Source organism: Schistocerca gregaria, chromosome 1, assembly GCF_023897955.1.
Source record: "Schistocerca gregaria isolate iqSchGreg1 chromosome 1, iqSchGreg1.2, whole genome shotgun sequence".
In the NCBI taxonomy this organism is placed as follows: Eukaryota; Metazoa; Arthropoda; class Insecta; order Orthoptera; family Acrididae; genus Schistocerca; species Schistocerca gregaria.
Window position 1 is genome coordinate 497,183,541 of NC_064920.1, and position 16,153 is coordinate 497,199,693.

Sequence of the window (16,153 nt, forward strand, 5' to 3'; positions counted from 1 at the left end):
CTCAATGCAGAGCCCTGCAGGACTCCAGTCTCCTGGATATGGATGGAACTATGGGAGTCACCAACTTGGATATGGAAAGTATGAAGCTACAGGTGGTTTTGGATAAAAATCGGGAGTGGTCCCCAGAGACCCCATTCATACAATGTGGCAAGGATATGATGTCGCCAAGTTGTGTCGTATCCTTTCAGTAAGTCAATAAAGACGGCAATCAGATGTTGCCATCTGGAGAAGGCTGTTCGGACGGCACGACTCGATGGGCACAAGATTATCAGTCGTAGAGCGACCATGGCAGAAGCCACCCTGACATGGAGCCAGCAAGCCATGTGACTCCAGGACCCAACCCAACCACCGACATACCATACATTCCAGAAGCTTACAAAGAACGTTGGTGAGGTTGATGGGCCGATAGCTATCCACATCAAGCGGGTTTTTACCAGGTTTGAGTACCGTAACAATGGTGCTCTCCCGCCATTACGGTGGAAGAACGCCATTGCACCAGAGCCGGTTGAAGATGATGATAGGAAGATGTCGCGCGTAGTCAGATGAGAGATGTTTCATCATCTGGATGTAAAAGCGGTCAGGCCCAGGAGCTCTGTCGGGGCAATGTGCAAGGGCAATGAGGAGCTCCCACTCTGTAAATAGGATTAACTGCAATGTGTAGTGAATAAGAGGACGTTCCCTTCCAGCCGCCATCTGAGAGTGCGAAAGGCTAGGGGGTAATTCTCCAACACAGAGGCTCAAGCTAAGTGCTCGGCAATCGCGTTTGCATTGGTACATAACTCGCCATTTATGGTAACACTGAGGACAGCTGTTGGGGCCTGGTACCCGAAAACACGTTTGATCATTGCCCACACTTGGGAAGGTGACATGTGACACCCAATGGTGGAGACTTGTCTCTCCCATCACTCCTCCTCCCATTGTTTGATAAGGTAGCGAACATGGGCACGGAGCCGTTTAAAGGCTATGAGGTGCTCCAGGGAAGGGTGCCACTTATGAAGCTGTAGAGCTCACCCGCACACCTTAATTGCTTCAGCAACTTCCAGCGACCACCAAGAGACTGCCTTAAGCCTCGGGCACCCTAAAGAGCGAGGGATCGCATTTTCTGCCGTGGAAACAATTGTGCTAGTCACCTGCTCAACCATCAAATCGATGTTACCTTGTGTGGGAGATTCAGCGGTGACAGCATAGGTGAAAGTTCCCCAGTCTGCCTTGTTCTAAGTCCATCAGGGCAGGTGTCCGTGTACCTGATGCTGGGGCAGTGACAGGAAGATGAGGAAGTGGTCATTACCACACAGTTCGTCATGTGGATAGATGGGAGAAGTCCTGGGCTGAAAACTGATAAATCAACAGCCGAGTAACTACCATGAGCCGTACTGAAATGTGTGGTGGCCGCAGTATTTAAGAGGCAGAGGTCAAATTGCGACAGGTAAGTTTCCACATCTCTGCCTCAGCATTAAAATCTCCCAAAAATAGGAAAGGTTCTGGGAAATGATCAATCAGTGCAGCTAATACATTCAGGCATACTGCACCAGCTGGAGGAAGATATACATTGCAGACAGTTATTTCCTGCGTCATCTGTATTCTGACAGCCACAGCTTCAAGAGAGGTTTCAAAGGGCACAGTTTCACTACAGACTGATTTTAGGACATAAACGCAAATTCCACCTGACACTAGATTACCGTCGCTACGGTTCCTGTAATGTTTCTTATAGCCACAGAGGGCAGAGGTCCACATTGCTGGGAACCAGGTTTCCTTGAGGGCAATGCAGATAGCAAGTGTAAAGCTTGTTCAGTCAGGCGGTGGAAAAAACCGCCGCAATTCCACTGGAGGATGACATCGTGAGACTGGGAAGATATGGAACATTCAATGAGGTAGTTTACGCCTTAAGAGTCAACTGCTGCCACCGATTTATTGCCTGAGCAATCTATATCCATTGTATCTGATGGTCTGGCAAGATCTAGGTCCTCTGTGGACGCCAAAATCTCCACCCCATCCTCAGCCACAGAGCTTGTAGGTAGTATTGGTGTGGGTGCCACCGCAATTTCCTTGGTCTTAGGGGTTTTCTTTTTGGATTTATCTCACTGCTCCTTGGGTTTCCCTGACTGGGAGGACTTCACTGGCTCAGTCTCCAGGACTGAGGATGAGTTGAAGCCCTACAACCAGCTACTTTTGGGCTCTTCAACCAATGGTGGTATCTTTCCCACTAGAAGAAACATGGGAAGGGAGTGACCCAAGGGACCCGTTCCTAGCGAGGAAAGCCGAAAAAGACTTACACTTCTCTGGCTTCGAAGTAGGGACAGATGTTCCCGATGGTTGGGGGGGGGGGGGGGGGGGGGGGCGGCCTTCCTCACGAAGTAGGTGCTGCAGGAGCAACAGGAAGGGAAATGCCCCCACCATCAAGGGTGCAGGTGTAGTCTTCTGGCTCGGAGAGGTGACCTGTGTTGGCGGAGCCGATGGTGCCAGAAATGTTGTAGAGGCGGCGTAAGACAATGTCATCCACTCAGGACGCAAGTGTTCAAATTTTCTCTTAGCCTCAGTCTGTCTAGGGTCTTGTACTCCATGATTTTTCCTTTCTTTCTGGAGAATCCAATCAAGCAAGCAAGGTGAATGGTGCTCTCCACAGTTGACACAGATGGGAGGCAGGGCACATGGAGTATTGGGATGTGATGGGCGTCCACAATCTCTGCATGTGATGCTGGAAGTACAGCGGGAAGACATATGACCGGACTTCCTTCTCTTAAAGCACCACATCGGAGGAGGGATATAAGGCTTTACATCACACCGGTAGACCATCACCTTGACCTTCTCGAGCAATGTATCACTCAAAGGCCAAGATGAAGGCACCGGTGGCAACCTAATTATCCTTTGGACCCCGGTGGACACGCCGGACGAAATGTACACCTCGCCACTCTAAACTGGCGTGCAGCTCATCATCGGATTGCAAAAGAAGGTCTCTATGAAATATGATACATTGGACCATATTTAAGCTCTTATGAGGCATGAGAGTTACAGAAACATCCCCCAGCTTGTCACAAGCGAGTAACTCCCATGACTGGGCAGAGGATGCTGTTTTGATAAAGACTGACCAAAATCTCATTTTGGACAAGCCCTCCAGCTCCCAACACTTGTTCTCTAAATGCTCAACAAAAAACTGAGGCTTCATTGTCATGAAAGGTTCCCCATCATCCGCCCTGATGCCACCCACTCCGCCCAGGGACCCTCCCCACAGGTGCCACCCAGCCACAGTATAGGCCACCTGGCAGGATGGCCATTGCCGGGAGTCCCGATGCCCCTGTGGGGTGGGCATCTTAGATTAGATTAATTATTCATTCCATAGACCCATAAAAGAGGGAATCCTCCTGGGTGTGGAACGTGTCAGATAAACACCCCTTGGCCATGCAGAACTCGATACTGCATAGTGCATGGTGGAAAATGCACCCAGGAAGGTGTCCTCGCCCAAGAGATGGAGAATGGGCAGTGTGGTAGATGGTGAACGATTTGATAGGTTTGCAGCTGTAGACACAGCTTCAACGCAATACTCCTTTGGTAGTTAGCATTGAATATCATAGTACGAGCCTTTTCGACCAAAGTTCTATTAGCTCTCTCGGCAACACTATGATGATGATAATATGATGGATGATACCCTCAAAAGCCAGAAATCCTTTTCGATCATCACTGACATACTCCTCTCCACTGTCAGACCACAACTTCTTGATATTTCTGCCTGTCAGCTTTTCCATCATGGCTTTGAAGGTTTCAAATATCCTTATTACCTCAGATTTTTTTCCTTCAAGAAATGAACAAATTTGAATCTCGAAAAATCATCAATAAATGTGAGGAAATAATGACTTCCACCAATAGATTCTGTCTCCATTTGCCCACACAAATCAGAATGTACTAAGTCTAAGATGTGTTTAGAATACCTTTTGCTAAGTTTGAATGAAAGACATGACTCTTTTTCCCACGATGCACAACTCACAGGGATCCTTGGCCACAATATCTTCATTTAGTCCGGTTGAAACCTTTGACAACTTGACCATACGTCTGCAATTCTTATGTCCTAGCCCACGATGCCATAATTATGAATTCACTGTCTTTTGTACAGTAGCACTCTTTCATCTCATTTTTATTTAAACAATAGATGCCATTCTTGGCAATGTTCTGGCAATTAGTTCACCTTCTGCATCTTAGATGAGTCCACCTCAAGTCACTATATGTTCTTTGCTCACAATTTTACTAACTGAGAGCAAATTTACAGCTGAGTTTGGGATATGAATAATGCTGGATGCTTCTACTGTTTTACCACCAGTATAGAAGGTCAGATCAACACTTCCACTAGTCTGTGCTACTAACCCATTATCCCTCATGCTAGTCACAGAACTATTACATGGATTGACATTATGAAGCTTATTTTCATCATTAGTAATGCGAGTCAAGGCACAGGACCACATATCCTTTTCGTGAGATTGTTTAACAGCAGCAGCAAGAAAAGCTTTGTTTTGTTGTGTGTTTCCTAAATACACATCCACCATCGTACGTTTTTGACAAGCTTCCTCCTTTTTTCCTTGCTAGAACAATATTTAACTATATGATGCGGTTTATTGCACTTGTAGCATTTAATAATATGTTTTATAGGCCTCTTCTTATCTGTATATAGAACAGGCTCTTTATTTCCATCTGCACTTTCACGTTTGACACCTTGTAGCAGTTTAACTAAAATAGAGAACAGTGGCACACACGTCATGGGAGATTCAAGTGTCATGATCATAGGCTGTTAATGATCAGGTAATCCAGTCAGAAGCGAAGTTCCTATCCACTCTTCACTCACGGCAGACCTCATTTCGTTTAACTCAAACATGGTTGTTATTCTTCGATCACAGCAGTCGCTAACCAGACATGCATTTATCTAATTTGGTAGTGATTAATGATCTAAAGCCCACTCGTATGCGAGTCCTGAGTCTTGAAATGCCTCTTCCAAGGCCGACCAGGCTTCTGCTGCCGTTTGTGTGCCCCTTATATGGGAATAACTAATCCTGTCAACGGAAAGTATAACCCACAAATGCGTCTTTTTGTCTCTCTTCTTCCAAGAATCGTCCAATTTCATCAGATCGCAAGGAGTGTTTTCAACAACATCCCACAATTCGTCATGAACCAAATACACCTTCACGGCAAATTTCCATGTTGATTAATTTGCACGCCCAATCAACTTTTCAACAACTGTAAGTCCAGTTGAGGCTGTGCCACTCATTTGTAGCAAAATGAATGATTGGCACAAGCGTGTGTACCTGGGCCCATAACTTTTGTTCAGTATTTTTTACTACACACATGGAAGCTTTCCAAAACAACATTTTATTAATTAATCAGTACATGCATAACAACTACACACCCCCAGAACAGAATGAGTAATTGTAACACAATGGAGTAAACAAAACAACTGTTGATATAAATTTACATATGTTAACATAAACGAGGCTTACATAAGCCATCTCCTTTATAGACAGACTGCATTTCTCTAATATTCTAAAAATGAATTGAAGTTTGCCACCTCCTTTACTTATGGATGAATTTCACGTCCCTACAAATAACAACCAGGCATCTATATTAGCTGCCAACTGAGGAGTTATTTGTATGAGACGTAGTAATTGCACGGTTGCAAAGCCATTAACGGCTGGGAGTCTAATGTGCTGACACTACACCCCTCCATACCATAGTCTAATGACATCATTGGCTGAGGACGAAAGGTGGTCAGTCGGTCCCGATTACCCCTTATGTGACCTGCATGGCAGAGCATTTGTATAAGCTGACTGTTTCCACTTGTGACTTATTGATACCATAGGCACACAACACTTTTTGTTCTGTTTAATACTTTATTCTACAGTTCTCAACATTTAAATCAAGTTGCCAATGTTTCCATCAGTCTGAGATCTTATCAAGATCTGACGACATCTGTGCAGATGGCATAATCCCTATCACTTCAGGCTGGGTGGTTACCTTCATAGTCTCAGATGTTATTGGATGTAGCATATGGTAAAATTCAGGAGGAAGTAAGAAACACATTTTCTTTTTTGTTTTCTCCAAGAAAAAAAATCCTGTTCCGAGATACATGCCTCCAAAGATGACACAGCAAACACCATTCTGAAGATGAAAATTTTGGAATTTTTTTTTAAAAAAACTACATCTCTGTAACAGTTCTAGATATATTGTTAGAGTTTTTTATATTTGAAAAGTAATTGTTTTACGGTTACACTGGTATCCTTCGTTTGGACATATCTGTCAAAAGTTCTTTTACTGTCACCTTTTGAATTTTTTTATAATTTACAGAATTTTTTTCTTCCTTCAAAAACACCAATCCATCGAAGTTAGATTTTTTCCCCCTGTTGATTTGTACCACGTAGTACCATATGCTCTATAAAGGAGAACTTCCACTTTTAAGTTGGACAGGTTTTATTTTTTAAAAAATCATTTTTTTAACTTTCAAGGGTAATGTATGTCTTCGCTGAAGTTGTTTCTTACTAATTTCCTTGTTACAATGTTTTTTTCTATTGTCTTTGTTGCAGTTATTTCTTATCACACTCTTTGTTGCAGTCACTTCTTTCCATTTTCATTGTTGCAGATATTTCTTACACTTTGTTGTTGTTTCTTGTCGGTTTCTTCGTCATGATTGTTCACTGCACGTTCCTGTATTGTAGTTTTTCAGTGCTAAGCCGTTTACTGAAGAGACTTCTAAGAAATCTGAGACCATCCAGTGAGTACTGTGTTTTCATGAAGAATTTGCCAGCTGACAAAGTCGCAGAGTGTTTTGTGAAAAAGACTGCTTGAAATGTCTTCTGACTGGGGCCACAGGGAGTCAGTGTGCTGACTATTTGCATATCCATAAAAGAGTGTGTGTATATATCAAACACAAACATACACACAAAATACAAGCTTTGGCAACCAACGGTTGCTTCATCAGGAAAGAGGGATGAAGAGGGAAAGACGAAAGGATGTGGGTTTTAAGGGAGAGGGTAAGGAGTCATTCCAATCCCGGGAGCAGAAAGATTTACCATAGAAGGAAAAAAGGACAGATATACACTCACGCGCACGCGCGCACACACACACACACACACACACACACACACACACACACACACACACACCAATGGGATTACCTTGGCAAACTTTGTATGTAAACTTGCCACTTTCCCATTCCTGATGTCCAGGCGGAGCTTCAAGGAATCCTCAGAACCTTAGGCCCCCTACAAAACCTTTCACCTGACTCCATCAACCTTCTGACACCACCGACACCCCGCACCCCTACCTTCTACCTACTTCCTAAAATTCACAAACCCAATCATCCCAGCCGCCCCATTGTAGCTGGTTACCAAGCCCCCACGGAACGTATCTCTGCCTATGTAGAGCAACACCTTCAACCCATTACATGCAGTCTCCCATCCTTCATCAAAGATACCAAGCACTTTCTCGAACACCTGGAATCCTTACCCAATCTGTTACCCCCGGAAACCATCCTTGTAACCACTGATGCCACTTCTTTATACACAAATATTCCGTACGTCCAGGGCCTTGCTGCGATGGAGCACATCCTTTCATGCCAATCACCTGCCACCCTACCTAAAACCTCTTTCCTCATTACCTTAGCCAGCTTCATACTGACTCACAACTTCTTCATTTTCGAAGGCCAGACATACCAACAATTAAAGGGAACAGCCATGGGTACCATGATGGCCCCATTGTACGCCAACCTATTTATGGGTTGCTTAGAGGTAGCCTTCTTGGTTACCCAGGCCTGCCAACCCACAGTTTGGTACAGATTTATAGATGACATCATCATGATCTGGACTCACATTGAAGAAGAACTGCAGAATTTCCTCTCCAACCTCAACTCCTTTGGTTCCATCAGATTCACCTGGTCCTACTCCAAATCCCATGCCACTTTTCTTGACGATGACCTCCATCTGTCCAATGGCCAGCTTCACAAATCCGTCCACATCAAACAAACCAACAAGCAACAGTACCTCCATTGCGACAGCTGCCACCCATTCCACATCAAACGGTCCCTTCCCTACAGCCTAGGTCTTCGTGGCAAACTAATCTGCTCCAGTCCGGAATCCCTGAACCATTACACCAACAACCTGAAAACAGCTTTCCCATCCCGCAACTACCCTTCCGACCTGGTACAGAAGCAAATTACCAGAGTCACTTCCTCATCCCCTCAAACCCAGAACCTCCCACAGAAGAACCCCAGAAGTGCCCCACTTGTGACAGGATACTTTCCGGGAGCGGATCAGACTCTGAATGTGGCTCTCCAGCAGGGATACTTCCTCAAATCCAGCCCTGAAATGAGATCAATCCTTCACGAAATCCTCCCCAGTCCACCAAGAGTGTCTTTCCGCCATCCACCAAACCTTCGTAACCTCTTGGTTCATCCCTATGAAATCCCCAAACCACCTTCCCTACCCTCTGGCTCCTACCCTTGTAACCATCCCCGGTGTAAAACCTGTCCCATGCACCCTCCCACCACCACCTACTCCAGTCCTGTAACCCGGAAGGTGTACACGATAAAAGGCAGAGCCACGTGTGAAAGCACCCACGTGATTTACCAACTGACCTGCCTACACTGTGAAGCTTTCTATGTGGGAATGACCAGCAACAAACTGTCCATTCGCATGAATGGACACAGGCAGACAGTGTTTGTTGGTAATGAGGATCACCCTGTGGCTGAACATGCCTTGGTGCACGGCCAGCACATCTTGGCACAGTATTACACCGTCCGGGTTATCTGGATACTTCCCCTTCAGTATATCCTCTCTTCTCGTTACCCACCAGGCCTCAACCTCCTCTAATTTCAAGTTGCCGCTGCTCATACCTCACCTGTCATTCAACAACATCTTTGCCTGTGTACTTCCACCTCGACTGACATCTCTGCCCAAACTCTTTGCCTTTACAAATGTCTGCTTGTGAGTGTGAGTGTGTGTGTGCGCGCGTGCGCGGGCACACCTGTCTTTCCCCCCCCCCCCCCCCCCCAAGGTAAGTCTTTCTGCTCCTGGGATTGGAATGACTTCTTACCCTCTCCCTTAAAACCCATATCCTTTTGTCTTTCCCTCTCCTTCCCTCTTTCCTGACAAAGCAACCGTTGGTTGCGAAAGCTTGAATTTTGTGTGTATGTTTGTGTGTCTATCAACATGCCAGCTCTTTCATTTGGTTAAGTTACATCATCATTGTTTTTAGATATATTTTTCCCACCTGGAATGTTTCCCTGACTTTGTTCATGTTGAGAATAAGTATTCTCATTTGAAGACTCTGTATCAAAGTAAAGATGTTTCCAGTGACGATTTTTTGTGTTCTAAATGTTTTGCCAGAATAACAACAATGTTAGTACCTGAACAAGGTGAAGCCTCCCATGGTGCAGATGATGCTGATTTTGCATCACCAGAGGAAGAATTGAATACCCTGAATCAGTGAACTACAGAGGTAAGTGTTAGTCCTCTTAAGAAGCCATGTCAGTGAAGTTGAGTCATAATCTCTATGCATCAAGAAAGCACAGAGAAATTACTAAAGCTATCTATGAATACACTACAGCAAAACTGACCACACTCTTCAAAGTAGAAATTTCATCTTCAAAAGAACTGAACCAAAGCATCCTTGCATCTCTCCCAAAGAACTTTTTCTATTATTCCAGAGACAGTTTCAAAGAAACCAATTTTGAAGCACATTCCACTGGTATCAAAGTAGGAATTAGAGAAATCAAGAAAGGTGAGTTCTGTAAAATGAGTCTTTGGAAAGCTGGATCCTTATTATGGTCATCCTGTAGAAGCAGCCGAAATTCAAGTAGTGCAGTCATTTTAGCTGGAAGATTAACGGAACTGTTCCAAAGTACCACCAAAAAAAGACACTATAACACTAATAGTTGAAGGTCAAAATGTTGTGAAAGTGAAGAGGTATATGACTCACAGTATTAAAGAAATTTTTGCAATTTATAAGATCAACTATACAACTTCACATATTGGAAGATCCAATTTTTATGCTTTACGACCTAAGAGTGTAGTTCCACACCCACCTAGAGATGTCTGTTTATGCGTGTACTGCATGAATTTTGAACTGTGTGTGGTAATTTTGAAGAACTTACTGGAGGACGACATATGACACCTTGGTTGAGTGTGTGAAGTCATTAGTAGTCTGTGACATAAAGCAAGAGACTTGTTCGTTTCAAGAATGTAGTGACTGCCCTGTACAGGGAGGACTGTCTTTACAGACACTTGGCCTGGAATATCCAGCAGATAACTCTGCAGAAATTACATTGTGACATTGGAGGAAAATAAACTAATTAAGAAAAAAGGATGCCTTTGACAGTTTCACTGATGAACTTGGTAAATGGTCTGTGAAAGCATTAACACCCCAGCATCTGAAGAAATTGCAACAACACCACATTACAGAAGGGAAAGGGTGTTGTACAAGCTGAAGAACTATGTTTTACGCTTCACTGTGACTTTGCTGGGAACTGGTCTGTAATTCTCCCACAAGAAGGACAAGGGTATAATTGGAGTAATGACCAGATTTCAAATTTTACAGGAGTGACACATTTTCAAAACAAGACCACAAGTGTTGCAGTTATAAGTGATGACACAGGACATGACTCAGCATATGCTTTGCTAGGAATGTGCAAAATTCTTCAACTGCAAACAGGGGCAGAGAAGATCATCATCATTTCTGATGGTGCTCCTCGTCATTTTAAAAATCGTTACCAGCTGTTTGAATCTAGTTAAGTTGCCTGTGCCAACTGAATGGGTATACAGTGCTACTGGTCATGGGAAGGGTTCTTGTGATGGTGTAGGCAGCCTGCTAAAGCACTATGCTACAAAACAATCTTTCCAGGCCAAATACAGCTGTGATTCAGAATAATGAGGATTTTACAAGAGTCGCGAAATCCACAGCCCTAATTCTTTTGTCCAAAGGGGCATTTTTTTGGAAGAAAAATCATAAAGTATAAAAAAGTTCAGAATGAACTTTGACAGGTTAAGTCCAAATGGAAGATTTCTTTATTATCATAAAGCAATGATCTTTGTTCCTGAGATACAACAGTTTAAAATTTTTTCCAAAGTTTGCATCTTCAAAATGGTATGAGCAGTGTCATCTTTGGTGGGCTGTATCTCAAGAGCAAAATTTTTGGGGGGAAAACAAAAAAAACAACTTGTGTTCCTCACTTAGTCCTTCATTTAAACATATGCTAAATTCAATAACATCCAAGACTATGAAGGTAAAGATTTTTTCCTAGCCTTAGCTAACTGCATCACCTGAAAAAAAATCTGAAATTATTTGCGATTTCATCAATATATCGCAAGAACAGCAAGAGTCCACTTGAAGTGATTTCTAAATCTTTCTAAATCTGTCGATCACACTATTTAACATAACATGCTGTACTCTCCCTACCAGGAAATCCTCAACCCAGTCACAAATTTTGCATGAAACATAGGATCATACTTTCATTAATAAACATTGTCATAATACTGTGTCAAATGCTCTTCATATGTCAAGGAATACAGCATCTACCTGCCACCCTTGTTCCATGGCTTGCAGGATATAATTGGAGAGTTGGTTTTCACATGATCTATGTTTTCTGAATCCATGTTGGTTGGCTGATTTATTTGGGGAGAGGGCCAAACAGTAAGGTCATCAGTCCCATCAAATTAAGGTAGGAAGTCTGCTGTGCCCTTTCAAAGGAACCATCCTGGCATTTATGCGATATTCCATATAAAGTAGGGCACACTTATCATTTTAAAAGTTTGAAATTTGATTCTTTTTGTATATTGCTTGAAAAGGCTGGACTTTTTACTGTGTGATAATGTCTATTGCCTATTATTGCTTTCCCTCCATCATTTGTAGCTAGCCCTTTTTATAAGGCCATACATTTTTCATGTGATGACTGTAAATTATTGGAGATTTTGGACCTAGATTTCCTCTAATTGGTAGATAAGAATTAGTATTTCATAGTTTATATTACACTTACATACCCTAATGTACTGCATAAACAGTATAAAATTGAAGTAGGTAAATTACAAGTTATGATAAATAACAAAACAATAGCATTGACGTTTACGTAACACGAGCCACTTTCATGTAATTAAGGTTTTATATTAAGAGCAATGTTAGGGCTAACTTCATCTTGTTCAGCAATTCACTTCTTTGTGTGCATGTGTAACTAATATCACTATTAATAATTTCCCAATTTCAACCAATACTGTAAAAACAGAAAATTAAATGTGTAACCCAAGTCACATAATCTGAGTTACAGTTATATTTTTCTAAGGTTAAAAGAATGGGATGCCCTTGATAGCAGCAGAAAGACAGAAATTAATAGCAGCAGAAAGAAAGAAAAGGAGGTAGGAAAAGTTAAAGAGTGAAGAAAAATAAGAAGAAGCATCGGGAAGAAGCTATAAAAAGTCAACAGAAGCAGAAACAAAAGTTTCTGCATTTGAGTTCACATAAACAATGACTTTTTAGAGGAAAGAAAAGCTAAAACTAGGGACAGAGTTAGAACAAACAGTGTAATGTAAGATGCAACCTAGTAAAGCTGGTTTATCACAATATAAGTCTTCTAGTACTCTAGGTAAAGCCACAGCTCGAGTTTGAAGTTGTAGATGTTCATGAGCTCTTCAGTGGCTTGCATGGAAATTCATCAGATGGAAAGTCTGAAAGACACAGTCATTGTAGAAGTCCACAAAATACAGGCCTTGGTTCTGAAACTAGAGACATGATAACTGCTTTCTACTGTCATGTCGTCAGTTGCCAGCCACCAGGCAGGGAGGGCAGAATAGTGATTAGAGAAAATAATGAGAAAAAGACAGTTTACATTCATAACTTAGTCATGTCCAATTCATGGAAACATACGAGGTATTCAAATTGGAGCACCCTGCAATTAAAATTGGGACATCCGAGTTTACACATGTTCAATTAAGCAGCAAATTACCTCATAACATATGTTTGTGCACGTATCGCAAAAATTTCATAAATGCTATCAGCAGGCTTCATAGGAAACATTGTAATATTCTAGTTTTTACAGCAACAAATTTGCTTAAACCATGATATGCCAGCCACCCATTGAGCTTTGTTGGTGGAATGAATGAAAAACGTCAAAATGGTAGAAGTTTCAGAAAAGCTGATGAACTGGAAATTTTGAATTTATTGTGATATGTTTGGAAGATGGAACAAAACAACTCCAAAATTATTAAAGTCAAAGAAGAAAGCTCTATAGCTGATACAGTGAAATACAGAATTTCCATAATTCCTCAGTTTCTTGTTCATTGCTGTACAAAGAGAGCTCAGTCTGCATCTTAATATCAGCAAAAGGAAACGGTTCTGAACCAAGATTCTACAGAGTTTGCAATGCTGCTTATTGGTTTTGCTGAAAATTATGTTTCTGTTTATGAACATGAGGTGCAAAGTGTGTATTGAGCACAAGCACATGTTAGTATTTTCACTGTGTCATTCTGGTTCTCATCACACAATTGTTGATGTTTCAGAAGCAGAACACATTCCAAGGATACCGGGATTGTGTACATTGGCAAGGTACTGTCACCTATACCTGAAAATTTGGAAGGTAGTTTCAGTCTAAGCAGACCTGCCTCACAATTTAAAAACAAATATATTACTGCCACTGTATCTCAGCTCCAATATTTTCCTTTTTTGTTATACATGAACAAATGTTCACACGAATTTTATTATTAAAAACAAACTAAGTGTTGGATAATATACAGAGGAACATAATAAAGTAGTCAACACTTGGATAGCCATAGCACACACTGACCGTGACAATTTTTCGTACAAGTCACAACTTCGCAACTGACCCATGCACAATTACTAGTAGTATATCAGTTGAACATAACTCGTGGTCTGCTAACAAATTGTTACAGAAGCCGTTTGGACATGAACTGCATGAGTTCTCCTATGTATAAGCAGTTCTTTCACGCTTATGGAACATGTGCTTTAATATTTTTCATTCTTATAAAACCAACAATACTACGTCAACCAGGACTGATATAACATCACAACAATTTGCAATTAGTTACAACATACCTTTCACCGACAAGCTGACCCAACTTTTCAATTAATCTTATCCTGGACGTCTGTGTTCTGCAAGTAGCAAGAATGTAGTATCTTCCAGTCGCTGCTCCATCGCAAACAAAACATCTCATCCTGTCTTCGTGCCCTGCGATACTCGATTTTTCCGTTGATGCAGCCATTACGCCTACCAAAAGCAAGTTTCATAAGAAGGATGACATCCATGAGTCAGTACATAAGCTAACATCACATCTTCTACAGAGATACAAGAATAATAATAAAATTTCTAACTACGGTGAAACTAAACAACCATGGCCAAACAATTACCGAAGACCCACACACTTATTGCCAGAACGAACAATAACAAGGCTGATTCCTGAAAGTTACTTGGCTTAATTCATGCACGTGCCCCCCTCTTCAATGGTCAACTGTAGAGGTATTTACAGGGATAATTTTGTGTATTGCATTTACAGTCCGCGTATACCAAATTGTGTACGTTGACAACACGCTATTAAAATTTACTTCTTCTGATATTCATTGTAATAAAGGGTCACACACAAGATAACGTACACATTCTATATTAATATTCCCACAATTACTCAAATATTTTAACACTTTAGCTAGACATTGTCACATTAGGTTTTCCAGCAATTTCAACATTCGCGGTATGACGCACTGGTTGCCCTTCCCATGATTTCCCTGTAAATAAAGAAGGCTGTAGGATTGAAATATTCCAAATTAATACACTACTACGGAAATTCAATATCTGTTCAATATTTACCTTTAGCAAACAGAAATAGAATAACAACGGACACTATCAATAATCACTTATTTTAATTTCAAATCCACACAAACTTGCAACAAATACAAGTTCATCATCCAAGATGGCAGCACCTGCTAAACAATATGAAATACTAAAATCAACTATCTTTGATTTAAAAAAGAAATGTCCATCACTGGAAACGTCAGAAGTGTGACTGGTTGTAGGAGGTGTTTACTGAGTGCATGTATGCGTGTTATATGTATCAATGTGGTCGTTTATGCGGAATATTTTCGTCTTCATTTGGTGTAAAAGTATTAAAACTCTATCCAGTTGATTGTGAGAAATAAATACGATCTTTTTACGAGACCTCATTCCGAATTGACTTTAATGTTCTTAAAAACTGTCAATGAAAGTACTTAAAACAAGTAGCATTCGTTAGTATCCTCTAAACGATGCATTCCTTTCATTTGTTACATTGCTAAAGTGTCACGATGGTGCTATATGTAAGCCTACACATAGGAAATAAACAAGTTTACAATACAATAAGTCGCATGTATAGAACATAGTGAAATAAAGTTTCAAAATTTGTCTGTTACTTAAGGTTTCGGGGCCCAATGGAAGGAAGTCGACTCTAGAACTTTGGTGGTGGCTTTACACAGTGTCAGTATTTTCCAACGTTTTACATGTTCTTTTGTAAGTGAAGATCAAAACCCTATCTTCCGTCATTACCTACTGTTCTAAACAGCAGTGAACAGTGAATACAAAAACGATGGGCTGGTGTCACCAACTCCATATCAAATACCCTTAGTCCTTTAATTCCCACAAAACAACCATGTACTTAAAAAGGCAGTGAGGGATCTGGGGAGACTTTATAGTCCACATATGAATATACATGTAACTGTATCGCAGATTGATAAATATATTTCAACTTTTTGTAAACGACAGTGCAAGATTTGTTAAAACACGTTTTCATTCAGTCAGATAGTTTCTGGATTGTAATGCAGATTTCAAGTAACATATCAGCTGCGTTTAATCTACATGTGACTTGAAGAAGAAGCACATACCATTTAGTATGGTACTATAGTAGTTCTGCATGTACTCACCTGACATAAGACTGTTGCCACATGCAACCTACTTTCAGGGGCGAGAGAGAGAGAGAGAGAGAGAGAGAGAGAGAGAGAGAGAGAGAGAGAGAGAGATTAGATTAGATTTCCTAACATTTTAATTTATATTTGACTTAAACAAATTTCTCATTTCTTGGAAATGCACTTTTTGCTGTTGCCAGTCTGCATCTTCTATCCTTTCTACTTCGGCTAATTTGGTTATTTTGGTGCCCAA

The 16,153-nt window shown here is 41.4% G+C and overlaps 1 protein-coding gene across 4 annotated transcripts in view; it reads right to left on the minus strand.

The window, feature by feature from the left end:
- Window positions 1–14,931, minus strand: part of LOC126353918 (uncharacterized) — a 78,838-nt gene extending 63,907 nt beyond the window's left edge. Inside the window, exons 1-2 of one of the 4 annotated variants that reach the window (XM_050003184.1) lie at window positions 14,834–14,931; window positions 14,068–14,239 (exon numbers count right to left, since the gene is read on the minus strand). In XM_050003184.1, coding sequence (XP_049859141.1) covers window positions 14,068–14,234 — 167 coding nt within the window. In that variant the 5' untranslated portion in view covers window positions 14,235–14,239; window positions 14,834–14,931. The other 3 variants (XM_050003164.1, XM_050003173.1, XM_050003193.1) reach the window with 3 other exon arrangements.
- Window positions 14,932–16,153: the final 1,222 nt, after the last annotated feature.